Here is a 17,441-nt window from a genome sequence, read left to right on the forward strand (position 1 = left end):
CCCATGTCCTTCTGTCTCCTACTACTTCAGAATGGGAAGCTATTTCCTGCCCCTTCAGTCTGATATAATAAAGCTGGGCTCCCCGAATTGTTTTTCCATAGCACTTTGGGGGTTTCTGTCTAACACTGTTGGGCACTTCCCATGGGAGAAGAGCTTCCATGGTTCCAGAACAGATTGCTGCTCCATCTTCTCCATGGGTCTGTCTTTGCCTCCTAATCCAGTCTCTTCCCCACCTAGCCAGTAAGGTAGGTCGGGGATCCTCAGGGTACTACTGGTCCTGGTGGACTTGCCCTCCGTGGTCTCCTTAAGCTATGGGAAAGCCCTCTTCCCTTTTCTGCTGGGGAGGGTATGGATTTTTGCTCGCTTTGTTCACTGATGTGTTCCAAGGGTCTATAGTAGGCATTAATAACAATTTATTGAACCAAGTAGACCTGGAGTCTGAAGAGGGCAGGAGTGTCCTCAATGCCCTCCCTGCTGGGTAGTTGGGAAGCCCTTTTTGGGGATAGGTTCCATTTGGATCTATTTTAAGCTTAGCTCCGTTCCATTTCTCCAAGGATTCTCTTTTTTTTTTTTTTTTTTAAGATACTATGACATTTTATTTTATTATTTATTTATTTGACAGAGAGCACAAGTAGAGAGGCAGGCAAAGAGAGAGATAGGGAAGCAAGCTCCCTGCTGAGCAGAGAGCCCGACAGGGGACTTGATCCCAGAACCCTGAGATCATGACCTGAGCCAAAGGCAGCGGCTTAACCCACTGAGCCACCCAGGTGCCCTCTCCAAGGACTCTTGGTTTATGGATTATCTTGGCAAAAGCTTGTCTGACCTTCCACAGAATTCCCCACAAACTTCCCATGCTCCTCTGCTCAGCCCAAGCACTGGTGCTGTTTGGCTGGGTCAGTTCCCCCAAATGGACCCATAACCCCAACTGAGCCAGCCCACCCTGAGCCATTAAGACAGCTGCTTCAACAACCCCTAGGCCTTTGGGGGTTGTGATCTCCCAACTCCTCCTAACCGCCTTGCCATCCACCAAATGGGCTCTCTAGTTCCCTTCTCTCGAGAGTCCTGAAGGGGGCGTTACCTTGAGCGGGCAGCCTTCGGGTCCCTTTCCCAACCAGGATTCTGGTCTTCACCCCAGTTTTGTAGCCGGCTTAATTTCTGGCCTCACTGAAGCCTTCTCGTTCCTTCGCCTTTCCCGTCTGTGTCGGAGACACAGACATCCTCTGTTGCAGGGATTCTGCCACCGCTTGTCCCCTTCCCAGTGATCCATTCTAGAGGAGGCCGTTCCTGGTTCAAGGTTTGGGTTAATGGGCCCCCAGGCCTGCAGGCCCAGGGACTCCACCGTACCCTCGAGGCGGGTCCTGATTGCTCCAGTGAGGCAGCCTAGCCCGCGGCGGTGGGGGGCGTGGCGAGTGCTGGCAGTGCCTTGGGCGGAGTTGGATTGTGGGCGGGTTTAGGGGAGGAGCTGAGAAGCTGACTGTCCGCGGGCCGAGGGCAGCGAGTCGGGCTGGGGGCGGGGCCTAGAGCGACGCTGGGGGCGGAGTCCGGCCAGGGCGGAGCTGGGGGGCCGGGGGCGGGGGTCTAACTGGGGGTGTGGCTGAGGGCGGAGTCTGTCCCGCGAAGGGCTGAGGTTGGAGCGGGGGATGGGGCGGGCCCGATGCGCTCAGGGTAGAGTGGGGCCGGGGCGGGGCTGAGGCAGAGCGCGAGGACCGGACTGGCCCGGAAGGAGCAGAGGGCCGGCCGCGAGCTTTGCGGAGGCGGGACTAGGCGAGTCCCTGGCTGAGCCTAGGCCCGCGGGGCTCCGGGCTGGCCGGGGGCGGGGCGGGGGGCCGGCCGGGGCGGGTCCGGGGCGGGTCCGGGCCGGGACCGGCAGACGGCGGCGCCCCTTCTTCAGGTGTTGCGGCGGTTCCACGTCGCCAAGCAGTCCGCGGCTTCCGTGAGCCCAGGCTTCCCTCAGCGTCCGGAGCGCCGGCCCTTCGGCTCCCGCGCGGCCATGGCGGGGCCGGGCCCGGGCCCGGGGGACCCGGACGAGCAGTACGATTTCCTGTTCAAGCTGGTGCTGGTGGGCGACGCGAGCGTGGGCAAGACGTGCGTGGTGCAGCGCTTCAAGACCGGCGCTTTCTCGGAGCGCCAGGGCAGCACCATCGGCGTCGACTTCACCATGAAGACGCTGGAGATCCAGGGCAAGCGGGTCAAGGTGGGAGGCCCAGCCTGGGGTCGCCGGGCGGGGGTGGCCTGGCCCTCTCTGACTGCCGCGCAGCCCGTTCTCCGACGGGCACCGGGGGTTGACCGGGGCCCCTAGAAAGCGCTCCCTTAGCGGAGGCGGCACCAGGCCGCTGCGAGCGCCCCGGATTGTCCCCAGGTTTCTGGCAAATCCCTTTCGATTCCCCCTTTCCCTTCCTCCTGTCGGAGCAGGCCTGGGCCTTGGGGTCTGGGTCGGGTTCAGTCCTCAGAACGCCGGCCTTGGGGTGTTTGTGTGTGTGTGTGTGTGTTGGGGATGCTGCGGGGGAGGAGGCCCTGCCCTCCGGAGCTCACACCCTGGGGGCGCTTTTGCTCCAAAATAACTTAGCCAGTGGAAGGCAGCAGAGCGGCTCGAGGTGCGGGGGACAGAAGGCCGCCAGGCTGGCCTGACCCTCCCCCCTCGATTGAAGCCCCCAGCTCGGCCCTGGTGGGGGGAACCCGGCCTGAGAACTACACCGCCCCAAGCCTAGGAAGGATCAGGAAGTAGTTGTTTCTAGGACCGGAGGGCCAAAACTTTTTGTCAGAATTTCCGGCCTGGCCACGCCTCCCTGCAGTCTCTTTGTGGACCTGGTGGTGGAACTTTACTCGACGAGGGCCAGCCCTGGGTCCCCTCCCCCAGCTGGAGTTTGATAGAAACTGAAAAGTTCACTGATACCGGAAGGTGGGGGAGAGGACCCAACTTTGGCAATGACTCTGAAGAGAACAGCAGGATGTATTTGCCACAATGTCCTGGCAGTGGTTTGATAAATAATATTTGTGATTAATGAATCAGTTTCTTAACCTGGCTACCAGCCCTCCCTCATAGAGTGAGGAGACCGTGGCTGGGGCAAAGCATTGTTTTTTGCTCAGTAACTTAACTGAGCTCTGCAGAAATCGTTTCCATTCTCTCACGATTTTCAGTTCACATGATCACATGATCTCCATGACAGTCCTTAAGAGCACTGGGCAGGGGCAGCACAGGACAAGGGTTATCTCCTGTTATCTCTGTGTTTTCTAGAAGTTGAGCCAAGGTATGGGGTAGTCCCTTGAGACCTGATGCTCTGGGGCTTTGCGACCCTGGGCTGCTGTAGTCCCGCTCATGTTTGCCTTCCAGGGTACTTAGCTCTTTGTTTCTGCAAAATTGGTATAATTTCTGGGTGTTGCCTACCCCCTCTTCCTCCGTGGAGAAATAGTAAGCCAACAAACTACATGATTTGATGTGCCAGCGGAAGCAGAATCTCTTTGCCTGAAGGCTTTTGTTTTGTTTTGTCTTAAAGAATCTTTTGGGTTTCTGTGTTTTTGGTTGCCTTACATTGGAGAGAAAAAGAAAAAAAGCAAGGTGGGGCCGGCAGCTTTGAGTCATTATTTGGGAACACCCCTTTGGAACAGGTGGTGAGGGAAGGGCTGTAGGATGGGTGGAGTGTGTCTGTGGATGAGTTTGTGCCCTGCGATGATGCCAGCAGCCACAGGGAAAGTGGAGTGCCCAAAATATAGGCATAAAGAGCAGTGGTGTTCCTGCGCGCTGCCGGCCTTCTCCTGTCCCCGAGTGTTTGTGGTGGCTGGGTGCTGACAGTGGTCAAGGAGGGGGCGGGGTGTTCCTGTTTACCTGGCGAGATAACAGCCTGTGCCCCAGTGGAGCCCAGGGTGTACTGTGTACCCGAGCACAGGTTATGCAACGCAGGGCAGGGAGTTGGCGATTTCTGTTCCCTATGGTTACCTCCACGTTGTTCTTAGGAAGCAGCCTGGTGGGATAGGGACTGGGATCCGGTCGGGGTAGAAGGGTGATAATGGCTGCCCCTCTTGGAGGCTGCTGTGTGCCAGCTGATGTACAGATTGTTCTTATTAACCCTATCCTGGCATAGGACAGGCTGGCCCCAGGGCACCCAGCTCATAACTGACACAAGTGGGCATTTTTCTTCCAGTGTTTCTGACATTGAGGTCTTTCCCCTACACCAGCCTGCTTCTTAGAATCTGATTGTTTGGAGTGGGAAAGTCTTTGGCAAGTATCTACCTCCTCAGTTTGCAAGTCAGAGAAACCTGAGGCCAGGTACTATAAAGAGGCTTGGGATTGAAACTGAGGAGCGGTGGCGTGGGGGTGGGGGTAGCCCTTCAATCAGCCATTTGGGGGCTCTTCTGACTCAGCAGGAGCAAGTCATTTTTGCTCTCCAAGTCTGTTTCTCCATCCATAAAATACCTCGGAGGTGTCTTTGTATTTTGTTTTTTTTTTTTTTAAACATCAGGTTTGTTCAAGTTAAATTTATGCTCCTTAAGCTTCACCCATTTTAGGTGTACAGTTCTGTGAATTCTGATGAAACGTATAGAGTCCCATAATCACCAGCATAGTCACAGTATACAATACTTCCAGCAACCCAGAAAGTTCCCCTGTGTCCCTCCCATTGTGTCAGTGTCCTCCCTTCACCCTAGCCCCTGGCAATCACCGATCTGTTTTCTGTCCCTATAGTTTCAGCAATGTCACTTTAACTGGAACCTTTGATGAGCCAGATTTTATTGTTATTGTTCCTGCACTTCAGGGATTTAAAACCTTTCCAGGGGCTGTCAGGGGCCCAGCATGATTCCCCATGCCTCCTCTCCCTGTACTGCCAGATTTTGTTAGAGCTTGAAGAACCCAGAGGTGTTTTTGCAGCTCCTCTGAGCTCCAGTGCTTGGGAGCTGCCGCAGGGGTAAAGGGGAAAGGCCAAGAGGCCACAAGTTCAGAAGGGCCTTAACTAGCTTCTCACCCAGCCCAAGCAAAACCACTTTTATCCAGTTATATATTGAGGTTCCACTTGTTTTTATTTGACTGAAAAGTTCTGCTGCTAAAAAATAAGAAAGTTTGCAACATCACAGATCTAATTAAACCTCTTTATTTCTATAATTACTTCCTGTTGTAACTAGAATGGCATCCAGACTCCTCACCTGAAGCTGTGGGCCCCCTGTCTGCCTTGGCTGTCTTATCTCCTTCCCTCTGCCCTCACTTGCTGCTCTCTAGCCTCACTAGCCCTTTCTGTCCTTCAGACATGCCTGCTTTGGGCTCTTTGTATCTGTCCCCCTGCCCGTCATATTATGTCCCTACATCTCCCTCCTGCTTCTTCATTTGGCTCCCACTGCAAATGTGGACCCTCTCTCCACATTACAGGGTGAGTTCAGGGGGTAAATTCATAGCTCATCAGACTGGAAATGACCTCATGTGTTGATCTCCTCCTGTACAGGGTCTGTCCACTCCTTGAAAGTGCGGGGATCTGGTCTGCTCTGTGGGCCTGTGAGGCCCCGCACCCGCAGCAGTGTTAGACACACGGTGCACAGTACATGTCTGTGAATTGATTTTTATTAATAGAGGGGAAGCTGAGGCCAAAATAAAGGAAGTGACCAGCATATCTAAGGTCACACCCAAATCAGGTGCAAAATCAGGACTTGAACCCAGGGTCTGCCTGGGTTCTAAGCCCAGTGCTCATTTTTACACTTGATCACCCAAGTCCCTCTGAGTTCAAAATGATGACCCCAAGAGCCTGGAAGTTAATGAATCTAGTAAAAATGCAGTTGCAGCCACTGTACTTTGAGAAGCAACGTGGACTTGGGCATTTGATAGATTTTTCAGTAATAAAGGCTAATGTTTTGCTCCCAAAACATCTAGCCAGCTCTGAACAGCTCACCTAGCCTGCTGTGCTGGTTAGTAAGGCTCCATATAGGGTGATGGGTTCCTGTGCCATACCCCATGTGGATTCCCACAGCTCTAGCTATGCAGGTTGAACTTTAAGAGCGAATGCGGGGGTGGGCTGCATCTTTCAAACTGTGGGGTCTCTGAAAGAGAGCGTTGGCTTAGGATTTGGAAGGTCCGAGTCTTATTTCCAGTCTCACCACAACTGTGGCCCAATTCTTTCCTTCTTTTTTAAAAATTGTGTTATGTTAGAAATCCTTTTCTTAAAAAATTTATTTATATGCATGTTTCTTTTTTTTTAATTGTTTAATAAACATAATATATTTTTATCCGCCGGGGTACAGGTCTGTGAATCGCCAGGTTTACACACTTCACAGCACTCACCATAGCACATACCCTCTCCAATGTCCATAACCCCACCCTCCTTCTCCCAGCCCTCCTCCCCTCCAGCAACCCTCAGTTTGTTTTGTGAGATTAAGAGTCACTTATGGTTTGTCTCCCTCCCAATCCCATCTTGTTTCATTGATTCTTCTCCTACCCTATGTTAGAAATTCTTTTTCCCTTCTTAGTTCTTAGACCCCACAGCTTCCTCATTTGGGAGTTGGGACTAATGATCTTTGCTCTGCTTGCTTCTTAGGGTTGTTGGAAAACTATGGACATGCTTAAACTAGTATAAAAATTCACTTTATAGGGCGCCTGGGTGGCTCAGTGGGTTAAGCCGCTGCCTTCGGCTCAGGTCATGATCTCAGGGTCCTGGGATCGAGCCCCGCATCGGGCTCTCTGCTCAGCAGGGAGCCTGCTTCCTCCTCTCTCTCTCTCTCTCTGCCTGCCTCTCTGCCTACTTGTGATCTTTCTCTGTCAAATAAATAAATAAAATCTTAAAAAAAAATTCACTTTATATATTTCTGAATAGATAATCCAAATACATGGTCCAGAATTTCAAAATTTCAAAAGTGTAAAAGGGCATACAGTAAAAACAAAAACAAACAACAGCTCCCTTCCACCTTCATCCCCTAACTCCACACTGCCTTCTAAGAAGAGGAAATCAGTGTTACTGGTTTCTTGTCTATCCTGAAAGTGCTAATGCTAATAAAACCAAGGAATTACAAAGGAGGACTTAAATTATTGTGGTCGTTGTTAACCTTTTTCCTCCTTAGATCAGACATGATTTCTTAACTCACCCTTCCTCTATCCTTGGCTCCACCCCTGCTCCCTGCCACCCCCAACCTCACTGTCCCCCAGGAAATCTCAGCTGGTTCTAAATCCTTAAAACATTCTGACCACTCCTCTACTCTCTCTTATCTGGGACAACACAAAGGCCTGTTATGTAAACTCATTTTACAGATCGCTGGGGACACAGGCCTCAAGTCCACACACAGAGGTTAGCCTTGTCGAATTGTACCCCCTTTATTCGACTCTCTGTCAGGTTCACTTTCCCTTTGTTGGGGATGTTGCCAGATCTCTCTCTCACAGAGGTAAAGTGTATGGCCTTGGGCCTTGGCACTGAAGCTTCTCTAGGCCCTACAAGTCACCTTTGTTTTTGTAGTGGCTTCCAAAGGAGGGGGCAGCCAAGGAAATAGGAACTGCCTTGTTTTTAAAGTTTGCTTCCTTGGTCCTTCCAATCAGGGGTCTAATTTTGCTATTTGGATCAGGTGCCTTCCTTATATGGATGTTATTGATTTGACTTTTTCAGTTTTTTGTTTTTTAATTTTTAAAAAAGATGTTATTTATTTACTTGACAGAGATCACAAGTAGGCAGAGAGGCAGGCAGAGAGAGAGAGGGGGAAGCACGTTTCCTGCTGAGCAGAAAACCCGATGCAAGACTCTATTCCAGGACCTTGGGATCATGACCCGAGCCGAAGGCAGAGGCTTAACCCACTGAGCCATCCAGGCGCCCTGACTTTTTCAGTTTTGATCAGAAATAGCAAAAGGAGGGCGCCTGGGTGGCTCAGTGGGTTAAGCCTCTGCCTTTGGCTCAGGTCATGATCTGAGGGTCCTGGGATCAAGCCCCGCATCATCGGACTCTCTGCTCAGCAGGGAGCCTGCTTCCCCTTCTCTCTCTGCCTGCCTCTCTGCCTACTTGTGATCTCTCTATCAAATAAATAAAATCTTTCAAAAAAAAAAAAAAGAAATAGCAAAAGGACTGCTAGATAAGAAAGAAGTTCTGGGTCATACTGGTTGTCTGAAATCTGCTCTTGAGGCCAATGACAGCTATCCTGTTGCCAAATAAACCTTGCCTCCTGAGCTTTCTGACAGCCCTGACATAGCACATGTCATGGAAAGACAGTGGAAGGAGGGTCAGTGTTAGACCCATGAGGCACCACCTTAAAATCTTGACTTCACATGTAGCGCTCCAGGCACATGACATCACCACTCCTGATCTGCTTCACTTGGAGCCCTCTTAGCTTCAGCGACCTGGCCCATTGCAGATCATCAGTAAATGGGGACTGATGTTGGTATGGAAATTACCTGGAAGAGAGCATGGCATGGGGAGTCCAGAAGCTCGGCTTCTCAGTTTGGGTGCCCAGCTGACCTGTACAAGTCATTTCAGTGATCTGTTCCTTGGTCAGTGAGCTGCAGAGAGAATCCCTATCTCACCTACTCACACAGGGTTTTCTCACTGTCACCCTGTGAGAAGGATCCCCATCTTACAGAGCAGGACATGGAGGCCTGTGTTCCAGATCACCCACTGGTAGTACGTGCATAAACACCACACATACACGTACGGAAATGTGGGGGATGAGTTTAATATCTGGGCCATTGTATATCACTTGCATTTTATGTTTTTTGGTGTTTTGATACAATACTGTATCAGCATCCTAATGCCCAGTGCTTGTTAAACAAACAAATCCTTATTAATTCAGATGCATTGGGTGAATTGGTGCATATGGCTATTGTGAACAAAAGAAAAAGCCCATCTTCTAGAACGGCTTACAAAATGCTGTTCTGTTGAACATGGAGCCGCAGAACCCAAGCCACTGCTGTTAGAGAGAGGATCTCTCCAACCTGCTGTGATAAATTGATAAGCAAGGACCGTTTCTCATTAATAGCTTCTATGTCTATACTGTGATGTATGTGGACTCCTCTGATCTGACTTGTACTCCTCTGCCTCGTGAGCCTCCCTTTCTTCGACTGGAAAAACAGGAACTTAGTCCTCCATGAGGTGTGTAAACATCGTGAGTTCTTCGAGGTTTTCGCACCTGTTTGTCCATGTTTGAGGTGACATCGTCCCAGATTTGGAGTGTGACTAAGATGTAATGAGACTGATTTGTTTTAAAAAAAAATTTGCGACTCGATGTGTTCCTGGGTGCTCCCCACTTTCAGGATAGTCTCCTTGAGAAATTGTGCATGGATTTCCCAGGTGTTTGATCAGCTGTGGTGATACTTTTTTTTTTTTTTTAAGATTTTATTTATTTATTTGACAGAGAGAGAGAGATCACAAATAGGAAGAAAGGCAGGCAGAGAGAGAGGGGGAAGCAGGCTCCCTCCTGAGCAGAGTGCCAGATGTGGGCCAGGACCTTGAGACCATGACCTGAGCTGAAGACAGAGGCTTAACCCACTGAGTCACCCAGGCATCCTGTGATGATCCTTATTCACATTCTTCAGAGCCTGCAGCTCTTCCTCCTGGCAGGTCCTTCAGGGGTGTATTGGAAAACATTCCATAGTGGTATCGTTCTTTGTTCCAAAGGGAGGTCTAACCAGAAAGTCAGAATCCTGGTTCACGTCAGGCCAGGGGGCTTGTCCAAGGGCCCTGACAGCAATTGCAATGTGTGTTGGGCAGTGACAGGTCACTAGAGTGTGTCCTCTCTTGAGGTGACTGTTTTTGAAGGAGATGCTGTTCATCTTGATGCGAGAGGTCTGAAAGGTTGACTTGCAGCTCACAGCTTATGGTTAGTGGGTTAGGTTAGCTCATGCTGATGGTGTTGGACCATTTCATCACTGAAGGATCCCATCCCTCTCTGAAAAAAAGAAATTCTTCCAATTTGAAGCCAGGAAATCCCCACTCCTGCCATTTTGATGCCTGAGAAGGGTAAAAATTAGGTATTTTGAAAATGAAAAATATCTTGGGGCACCTGATTGACTCAGTCGGGTTAGCATCCAACTCTTGATTTTGACTCAGGTCATGATTTTGGGGTTGTGAGATCAAGCCCCGCGTCAGGCTCCATGCTCACCACAGAGTCTGCTTGGAATTCTCCTTATCTTTTTGCTCCTCCCCCAACTTGTGTTATGCTCTCTCTCCTAAAGAAATAAATTTCAAAAAAAAAAAAATCTAAAAAAAAAAATTCAAAATGTTCTGTTTACATTTTCTAATGAAAAACTTTGTGGGTTTTTTTTTGTTTGTTTGTTTAACTTGTTTTTTATTTTTGGGTTTTAACTCTCATGAGTACACAAATAGTGAAAGATTTTGTGATGAAAAAATAGATCTTAGCTGTCAGAAGAAAGTTTAGTTCACTAGCTATGAATTGTTAATATCTGCCATGTTTACATTATAGATAATTACATAGAAAAAGATCAGTTTTATAAAATATGGGAAAATTCTTTGAAATACATAGAGAAAAATCTATTTTATTATTGAAATTACGAGGTTAATACCTCAGTGTAGACTCTAACTCTAGTGTTTTCTTGGGGTTTTTCTCCCCAGAATAAGCCTTTGGTAAGTGTTGGCCGAATGAACTAGCAAGTAGTGAGAGAGAGACACAGGGAGAGAGAGGAAGGGAGGGAGAGAAAAGAGAGCCTTCTAAGCAAGAAACGGTATCAGTGAACCTCTGCTTGAAGGGTTGGGTTCACACAGGAGCTGAAGGGCTTCCAGCCAGCAAGGAGAGAGAAGTGTCAGGTGAAAATGGGAGACGTTATAGGAACTCGGGGGTTTGGTTTTGTTCGGTTTGGTTTTACGACTTTTGAGAAACAGGATCACCATAGCGCAAGTTGGTGGGGAAATTTTTGTAGACTGGTTTGTTAAAAAGCTTAATCTCTTAAAATTTAACTGGCAAAGCTTTGCCAATTTGAGGCAAAATGGTCAAGATTGGTGTTTTCAAGCCTAGCATGAAAAACTCATTAAGTATTAAAAGGACTCCAAGTTACAGAATTCTAGCTGGATTCTTCTTTTTACCACTCAGGGATTCCCCTGCCTCTGAGCAGTGATAATGGATAGAAGTTAAGTTGTGTATTAAGATGTTTTGGGGCAGTTTGCTCTGTGTGTATAGATTGTTGTATTGCTTTATTGTTGGCCTTATTTGACTATCTTTTAAAATTTTTTTAATTTTTTAATTAACATATAATGTATTATTAGCCCCAGGGGTACAGTTCTGTGAATCACCAGGTTTGCACACTTCACAGCACTCACCATAGCACATACACTCCCCAGTGTCCATAACCCAACCACCCTCTCTGTACCCCCTCCCCCCCGCAATCCTCAATTTGTTTTGTGAGATTAAGAGTCTCTTATGGTTTTGAGTATCTTTTTTTAGAAAGATTTTTAAAATTTATTTTAGCGAGAGTGTGAGTTGGGGGAAGGGACGGAAGGAGAAGAGAATCCCAAGCAGATGCTGCGCTGAGTGCAGAAGCCGACATGGGGCTCAATCCCACAACCCCAAGATCATGACCTGAGCCAGAATTAAGAGTCAGATGCTCAATTGACTGAGCCGCCCAGGTGCCCCCTACTTGACTGTTTTGTCTAAAGTAGCACTCTACCAAGTTCCTTAAAAAAAAAAATCTATTGAGATATAATCCATATGCCGTAGAACTCCCCTATTTAAAGCGTTCAGTTCAGTGTGGTGTTGTATACTAACAGAGTTGTATAACCATCACCACAATAATTTTTCAGATATTTTCCTGCCTCCCCAGAGCCCCTGGCAACTACTGGTTTACTTTGTCTCTATAAAGTTGCCTGTTCTAGACGTTCCATATAAATGGAATCCTATAATATTGCGGGTTTTCCTGCATCTGGGTTCTTTCACCAAGCATAATGTTTTTGAAGTCTGAGTTATCTCCCTTACTCGCCTTGCTCTGTGTTTTTCTTCCTAGCACTTACTCCCAACCCTTGTCTTGCTCACTTGTTTGTTCCCATGCCGGTGAGGGAGTGTGAGCTCTGCTGTGTCCCAGCACTCAAGAGGGAGTGTGAGCTCTGCTGTGTCCCAGCACTCAACATTGCACCCTCTCTGTTGTTGCTGAATTAACTAATGAACATTTCTGCCCTCATTGTTCAGTGACTGAATTTTTCCGCATCACAAAGTACTCTTGGCTTCTGTTAGATCTCTCACCCCATGCCACCCTCTTAGTAATTTGGAAATTCATCCCATATATTCAAATTTATATTTTCCTACCTGGGGTCTAGAATTAGTGTTTATTTCTTTGACCCTAAGAGGACAAGAACTGTGAGGCACTTTTCCTCCCTCCTCATTGCCTCCCACCCCCACTTTCCTCGTTGAAATCATCTGGGGTTAGGCCAGATCATTATTGATTTTTTTTTTTGACATTTTGCATCAACAGTTATTTTAGACTTTAATTCCAAGTTTTACTGATTTATTTTTGGCTTAATGTTTTTCTCTATTACTTTATTTCATTTGGATTTTGCCTGAATTGTTCCTTAAGTGATTCTTTCAGAAAGAATCCCTAAGGGACTCTTGAAATCAAGTGACCCTTGATTTCTAATGTTCTGAAATCTTACCATAGTGTGTCTAGGTTGTGGGATATTTTTTTCATTCACCCTGCTCTGAAGTCAGTAGGTATAATCAGAGTGAAAATTCCTGTATTTCTAAAAGTCTTAAGGATTTTTTGAAAAGATTTATGTATTTATTTGAGAGAGAGAAAGAGAGCACGCGCACATGCCAGCAAGCATGGGGCAGGGAAGAGCAAAAGGAGAGAGAGAGAGAAACCCACCCAAGCAGACTCTACACTGAGCACGGAGTAGACATGGGGCTCAATCTCAGGACCCTGAGATCACCCGAGCCAAAAGCAAGAGTTGGATGCTTAGCTGTCTGCACCACTCAGGCATCCCTATAGGTCTAAGGAATTTTTTAAAAATGTCTTTGATTAGCTCCTCTTCTTCCCTCTGGAGCTTGCAGGGGTCGGGAGCTGGAATTTAGGGTCTGTTCTCCACATCCCTTACCTTTTCCATCTTAATAACATAGTGTTGTATTGTGCTATGTTCTGGACAAACCCTGGGCTTTGCCTTCTAGCACCCTGCTGATTTCCTTTTCCACTGTGTCTGTTCTTTTTTTTTTTTTTTTTTTAAGATTTATCTATTTAAGAGAGAGAGAGCATGAGTGGGAGGGGAAGACGAGAGGGAGGGAGATTCTCAAGCTGATTCTGTGTTGGGCACAGAGCCTGACCCCAGGCTCCATCCCTAGATTGTGACCTGAGCCCAAATCGAGAGCTGTGCACTTTAACCAGCTATGCCACGCAGGTGTCCCTCAGCTGTATCTGTTCTGATCATTCATTCCATCTCTTGTTTTCTTTATTTTGACAATTACAGTTTTAGTTTCCAAGATCTCTACTTGGTTCTTTTTCATATCAGTAATATTTTCATTCTGAGGGTATTAATACTCTTATTTTTTCCTGACTTTCTCTCATTTTTCTTTAAGATTTTATATATTTATTTGACAGCAAGAGAGAGATCTCAAGTAGGCAGAGAGGCAGGCAGAGAGAGAGGAGGAAGGAGGCTCCCTGCTGAGCAGAGAGCCTGATGCTGCGGGGCTCAATCCCAGGACCCTGAGATCATGATCTGAGCTGAAGGCAGAGGCTTAACCCACTGAACCACCCAGGTGTCCCACCTGATTTTTTATTATGAAAACTTTCAAGCATATAGGAAAGCTGAATATGCTTGAAAGAAGAGCACAGTAAACCCCAAACCTATCCTCCACCTAGATTGTTCCTGTTTTGCTCTGTTTGCTTTGTATTCCGTAGATGTAATATCTTTTTTTTTTTTTTTTTCACTTGAAAGTGGGTTGCAGATAACATGATCTATCACCCCATAGCTTAAATACAACTTTTAAGAATCGGCATTTTTTTTAATATTCTTTAAACTCCAGTGTAGTTAGCATACAGTGTTATGTTAGTTTCAGGTGTACAGTATAACAGTTCTGTACATTGCTCAGTGCTCTTCAAGGTAAGGGTACTCTTTTGCTTTTTTTTTTTTTTTTTTAAGATTTTATTTATTTTATTTGACAGATAGTAGGCAGAGAGGCAGAGAGGCAGGCAGAGAGAGAGGGAGGAGGAAGCAGGCTCCCTGCTGAGCAGAGAGCCCAATGTGGTGGCTTAATCCCAGGACACTGAGATCATGACCTGAGCCGAAGGCAGAGGCTTTAACCCACTGAGCCACCCAGGGGCCCCTCTTTTACTTTTTAAATTTTACTTACTAATTTGCAGAAAGAGAGAGTGAGCACACAAGCAGGGGCAGTGACAGAGGGAATGGGAGAAGCAGGCTCCCCACTGAGCAGGGAGCCTGATGATGTGGGACTCAATTCCAGGACCTAAGCCAAAGGCAGACACTTAACCACTGAACCACCCAGGCGCCCCTTGAGTAGTGTGCTCTTAACCCCCTTTATCTATTTCATCCATCTTTGCTCCCATTTCTGGCCACCACCAGCTTATTCTCTGTATTTAAGAGGCTGTTTTTTGTTTGTCTCTTTTCGTTTGTTTGCTCATTTGTTTTCTTTTTTGTTTTGTTTTGTTTCTTAAATTGCACATATGAGTGATTTGTCTTTCTCTGTCTGACTTAGTTCACTTAGCATTATACCCTCTAGATCTGTCCATGTTGCAAATGCCAAGGTCCCATATTTTTTTTTTTATGACTGAGTAATACTCCATTGAATAATTTACCACATTGTCTTTATCCATTCATCTGTGGTTGGGTAGTTGGGTCTCTTCCATGTCTTAGCTATTGTAAATAATGCTTCAGTGTCTATAGCTTTTAGAACTAGTGTTTTCATTTTCTTTAGGTAAATACCCAGGAGTGGAATTACTGGATCATAGGGTAGTTCTGTTTTTAATATTTTGAGGTGCCTCCATACTTTTTCCCACAGTGGCTGCATCAGTTTGCATTCCCACCAATGGTGTGTGCAAGGCTTTATTTTCCTCCACATCTTTGCTAACACTCCCTTTTCCTTCCCTCCTTCCTTCCTTCCTTCTTTTCTCCCTCCCTCCCTCCTTTCCTCTCTCTCTCTCTTTCTTTCTTAAGATTTTATTTATTTGCTTGAGAGAGCGAGTGAGAGAAAGAGTGAGCAGGGGATAGGGACAGACTCCCCTCTGAGTGAAGAGCCTGACGTGGGGTTCAGTCCCAGGACCCTGGGATCATGACCAAGCCAAAGGCAGATGCTTAACCGATTGAGCCATCCAGGTGCCCCAACACTTCCTATTTCTGGTCTTTTTGATTTTAGTCATTCTGACAGATTTCGGGTGACATTGGGACAGGTGACAGGTGGTGACATCTCATTGTGGTTTTGATTTTTATTTCCCTAATAAGAGTAAGAACAATTCTTTTAACATGCCTAAGTAAATCAGTACAGTTGACCCTCGAACAACTGGGTACACTTCTATGTGGATTTTTTTTTTTTAAAGATTTTATTTATTTGACAGAGAAATCACAAGTAGATGGAGAGGCAGGCAGAGAGAGAGGGGGAAGCAGGCTCCCTGCTGAGCAGAGAGCCCGATTCGGGACTTGATCCCAGGACCCTGAGATCATGACCTGAGCCGAAGGCAGCGGCTTAACCCACTGAGCCACCCAGGCGCCCCTATGTGGATTTTTTTTATGGTACAGTTCTGTAAATGTATTCTCTCTTCCTTATGATTTTCTTAATAACATTGGTTTTCTCTAGCTTATTTTATTCTAAGAATACAGTATATAATACATATAATGTACAAAAATAGGTTTTAAATCGACTGTATGTTATCTACAAGTCTTCCCATCGGTAGTAGGCTATTAGTAGTTACTTTTTTGGGGAGTCAGAAGTATACACAGAGTTTTGACTGCTCGGGGGTTGGTGCCCCTGACCCCCATGTTGTTCAAGGGTAAACTGGTATTTTTATCAAATAGCATCTCCTGTCCAATTTTTAAGTTTTTCCAACTTTCTCCCAAATGTTTTTTGTCTTTTGCTTTTTTTTGGAAAGATTTTATTTGAGAGAACACATGAGCAGGGAGAAGGGCAGAGGCAGAGGGAGAGGGAGAAGCAGGTTCCCCCCTGAGCAAGGAGCCTGATGCAAGACTTGATCCCAGGACCCTGAGATCATGCCCTGAGCCAAAGGCAGAGGTTCAACCGACTAAGCCACCCAGACGCCCCCGTTTTTCCTCTTTGAACCATTGTCCAGTATAGTTTGGTCCAGAACAACACCTTGCTTTTTTTTTTTTTTTTAATGACTTTTTGTTGGTGGTGTTGTTAATGATACTGATTTTTTAAGATTCAGTTCCTGGATTTGTCTCATGGTTCCCTTGTGGTGTCTTTGCACTTGTTCCTTTGTCTCCTGAGTTTCCTGTAGCTGGAGGTTGAGTTAGAGGCCAGATTCGACTTGGGTGGGACATTTTTGGGGAGAATGAATCACAAGTAACATTGTGTGCTGCCCTTTGCTGCTGTGACAGGTGGCACACAATGCCAGGTTCCTGCTTTGGTACTGATGATGCCTTGGTTTGATCACTTGGTAGCATCTACCAGATTTGTCTATTTGCATTTATTGTTAAAAGATGCCTTTTTGCTCTGTTAACTTTGTTCCTTGAGGTATCACTCAAAAATCATACCTTGAGCTGGCCTTTTCTGCCTAGAGCAGGATGCAATTGAATTCAAAGGGCAAAATGCCTGAAACTTTGAAAGTGTTTTGTCCAGCCTAATTATAGTTGTTGGTAGATGTGACCATCTGACACCCTGAGACATAAACTGTGTATTGGGGAGATCATTAAATAGCAAATAGTGGACAGTTGGTCTGTCCGTTCAGAATTACCTCCTTTCCCGGGCATTCTTCTAAGCTCAAGTAAAAAAGGTGAATAAGAGATAGTCCCCATTCTTCAGGAGCTTTTAACTGGGGGGAACAGACGCATAAACAGATAGCTAGCGTGCAGTGCTGTTAATGCGTTGCCCAGTTTCTGAACCAGGAGTTGGAAACACATGGCCTGACAAGTATGTGTATGTTTATTTTGGCAACAGCAAGACTGAATATTGAAAATTAGGGCTGTTCCTGCAAAGCAGGGCCCTGTGGTTGCCATGGCCGTCACAGGGATGTCTTATGAGTGCCACAGAGGCACAGAGGAGGCAGCAATCTGCCCTCCCCAGGGTGACAGAGGCAGTGAGTTTCAAGCTACTGAAAGATATGTGAATTTCCCAGGGAGGAAAGATAGAAGGGGCTTTGCTACCACAGCCATCTATGTGCAAAGCCATGGAAGTGTGGGAGAGGAAGTGTGGGTGTTTGTCCAAGTCAAGCGGAGCTAGAGTGTCGGGGAGATGAGACTAGGGATGGGGCTCAGCACCAGACTTCTGATGATGAAAGGTGTGTCAACTGTGTCCTGAGGGCTGTGGGAAGCTGTGTGTGGGAGACCCACTGTTTGTCCGGAAGTTTGATGCTGGCTGGAGGCACTATCAGCTGT

General features: G+C 46.9%; 1 protein-coding gene and 2 long non-coding RNA genes across 3 annotated transcripts in view; 2 read left to right on the forward strand and 1 right to left on the reverse strand.

Moving 5' to 3' along the window:
• The window catches only part of LOC309872844, an 802,828-nt gene that overhangs the window by 446,707 nt on the left and 338,680 nt on the right, over positions 1 to 17,441 (forward strand). The gene's annotated exons all lie outside the window — the stretch shown is intronic.
• Positions 1,826 to 17,441, forward strand: part of RAB43 (RAB43, member RAS oncogene family) — a 35,219-nt gene continuing 19,603 nt past the window's right edge. Inside the window, exon 1 of the mRNA XM_082747705.1 lies at positions 1,826 to 2,194. Coding sequence (XP_082603831.1) covers positions 1,991 to 2,194 — 204 coding nt within the window. The 5' untranslated portion in view covers positions 1,826 to 1,990. The remainder of the gene's footprint in view (positions 2,195 to 17,441) is intronic.
• On the reverse strand, positions 2,000 to 13,067 carry LOC309872860. The gene is made up of 2 exons (XR_014316132.1): positions 7,953 to 13,067; positions 2,000 to 7,606 (listed from the first exon to the last, which is right to left on the reverse strand). It is a non-coding gene; the product is annotated as an uncharacterized lncRNA (long non-coding RNA).

The sequence above is a fragment of the Mustela nivalis genome (assembly GCF_964662115.1).
Source record: "Mustela nivalis genome assembly, chromosome: 1".
NCBI classification, from domain to species: Eukaryota; Metazoa; Chordata; class Mammalia; order Carnivora; family Mustelidae; genus Mustela; species Mustela nivalis.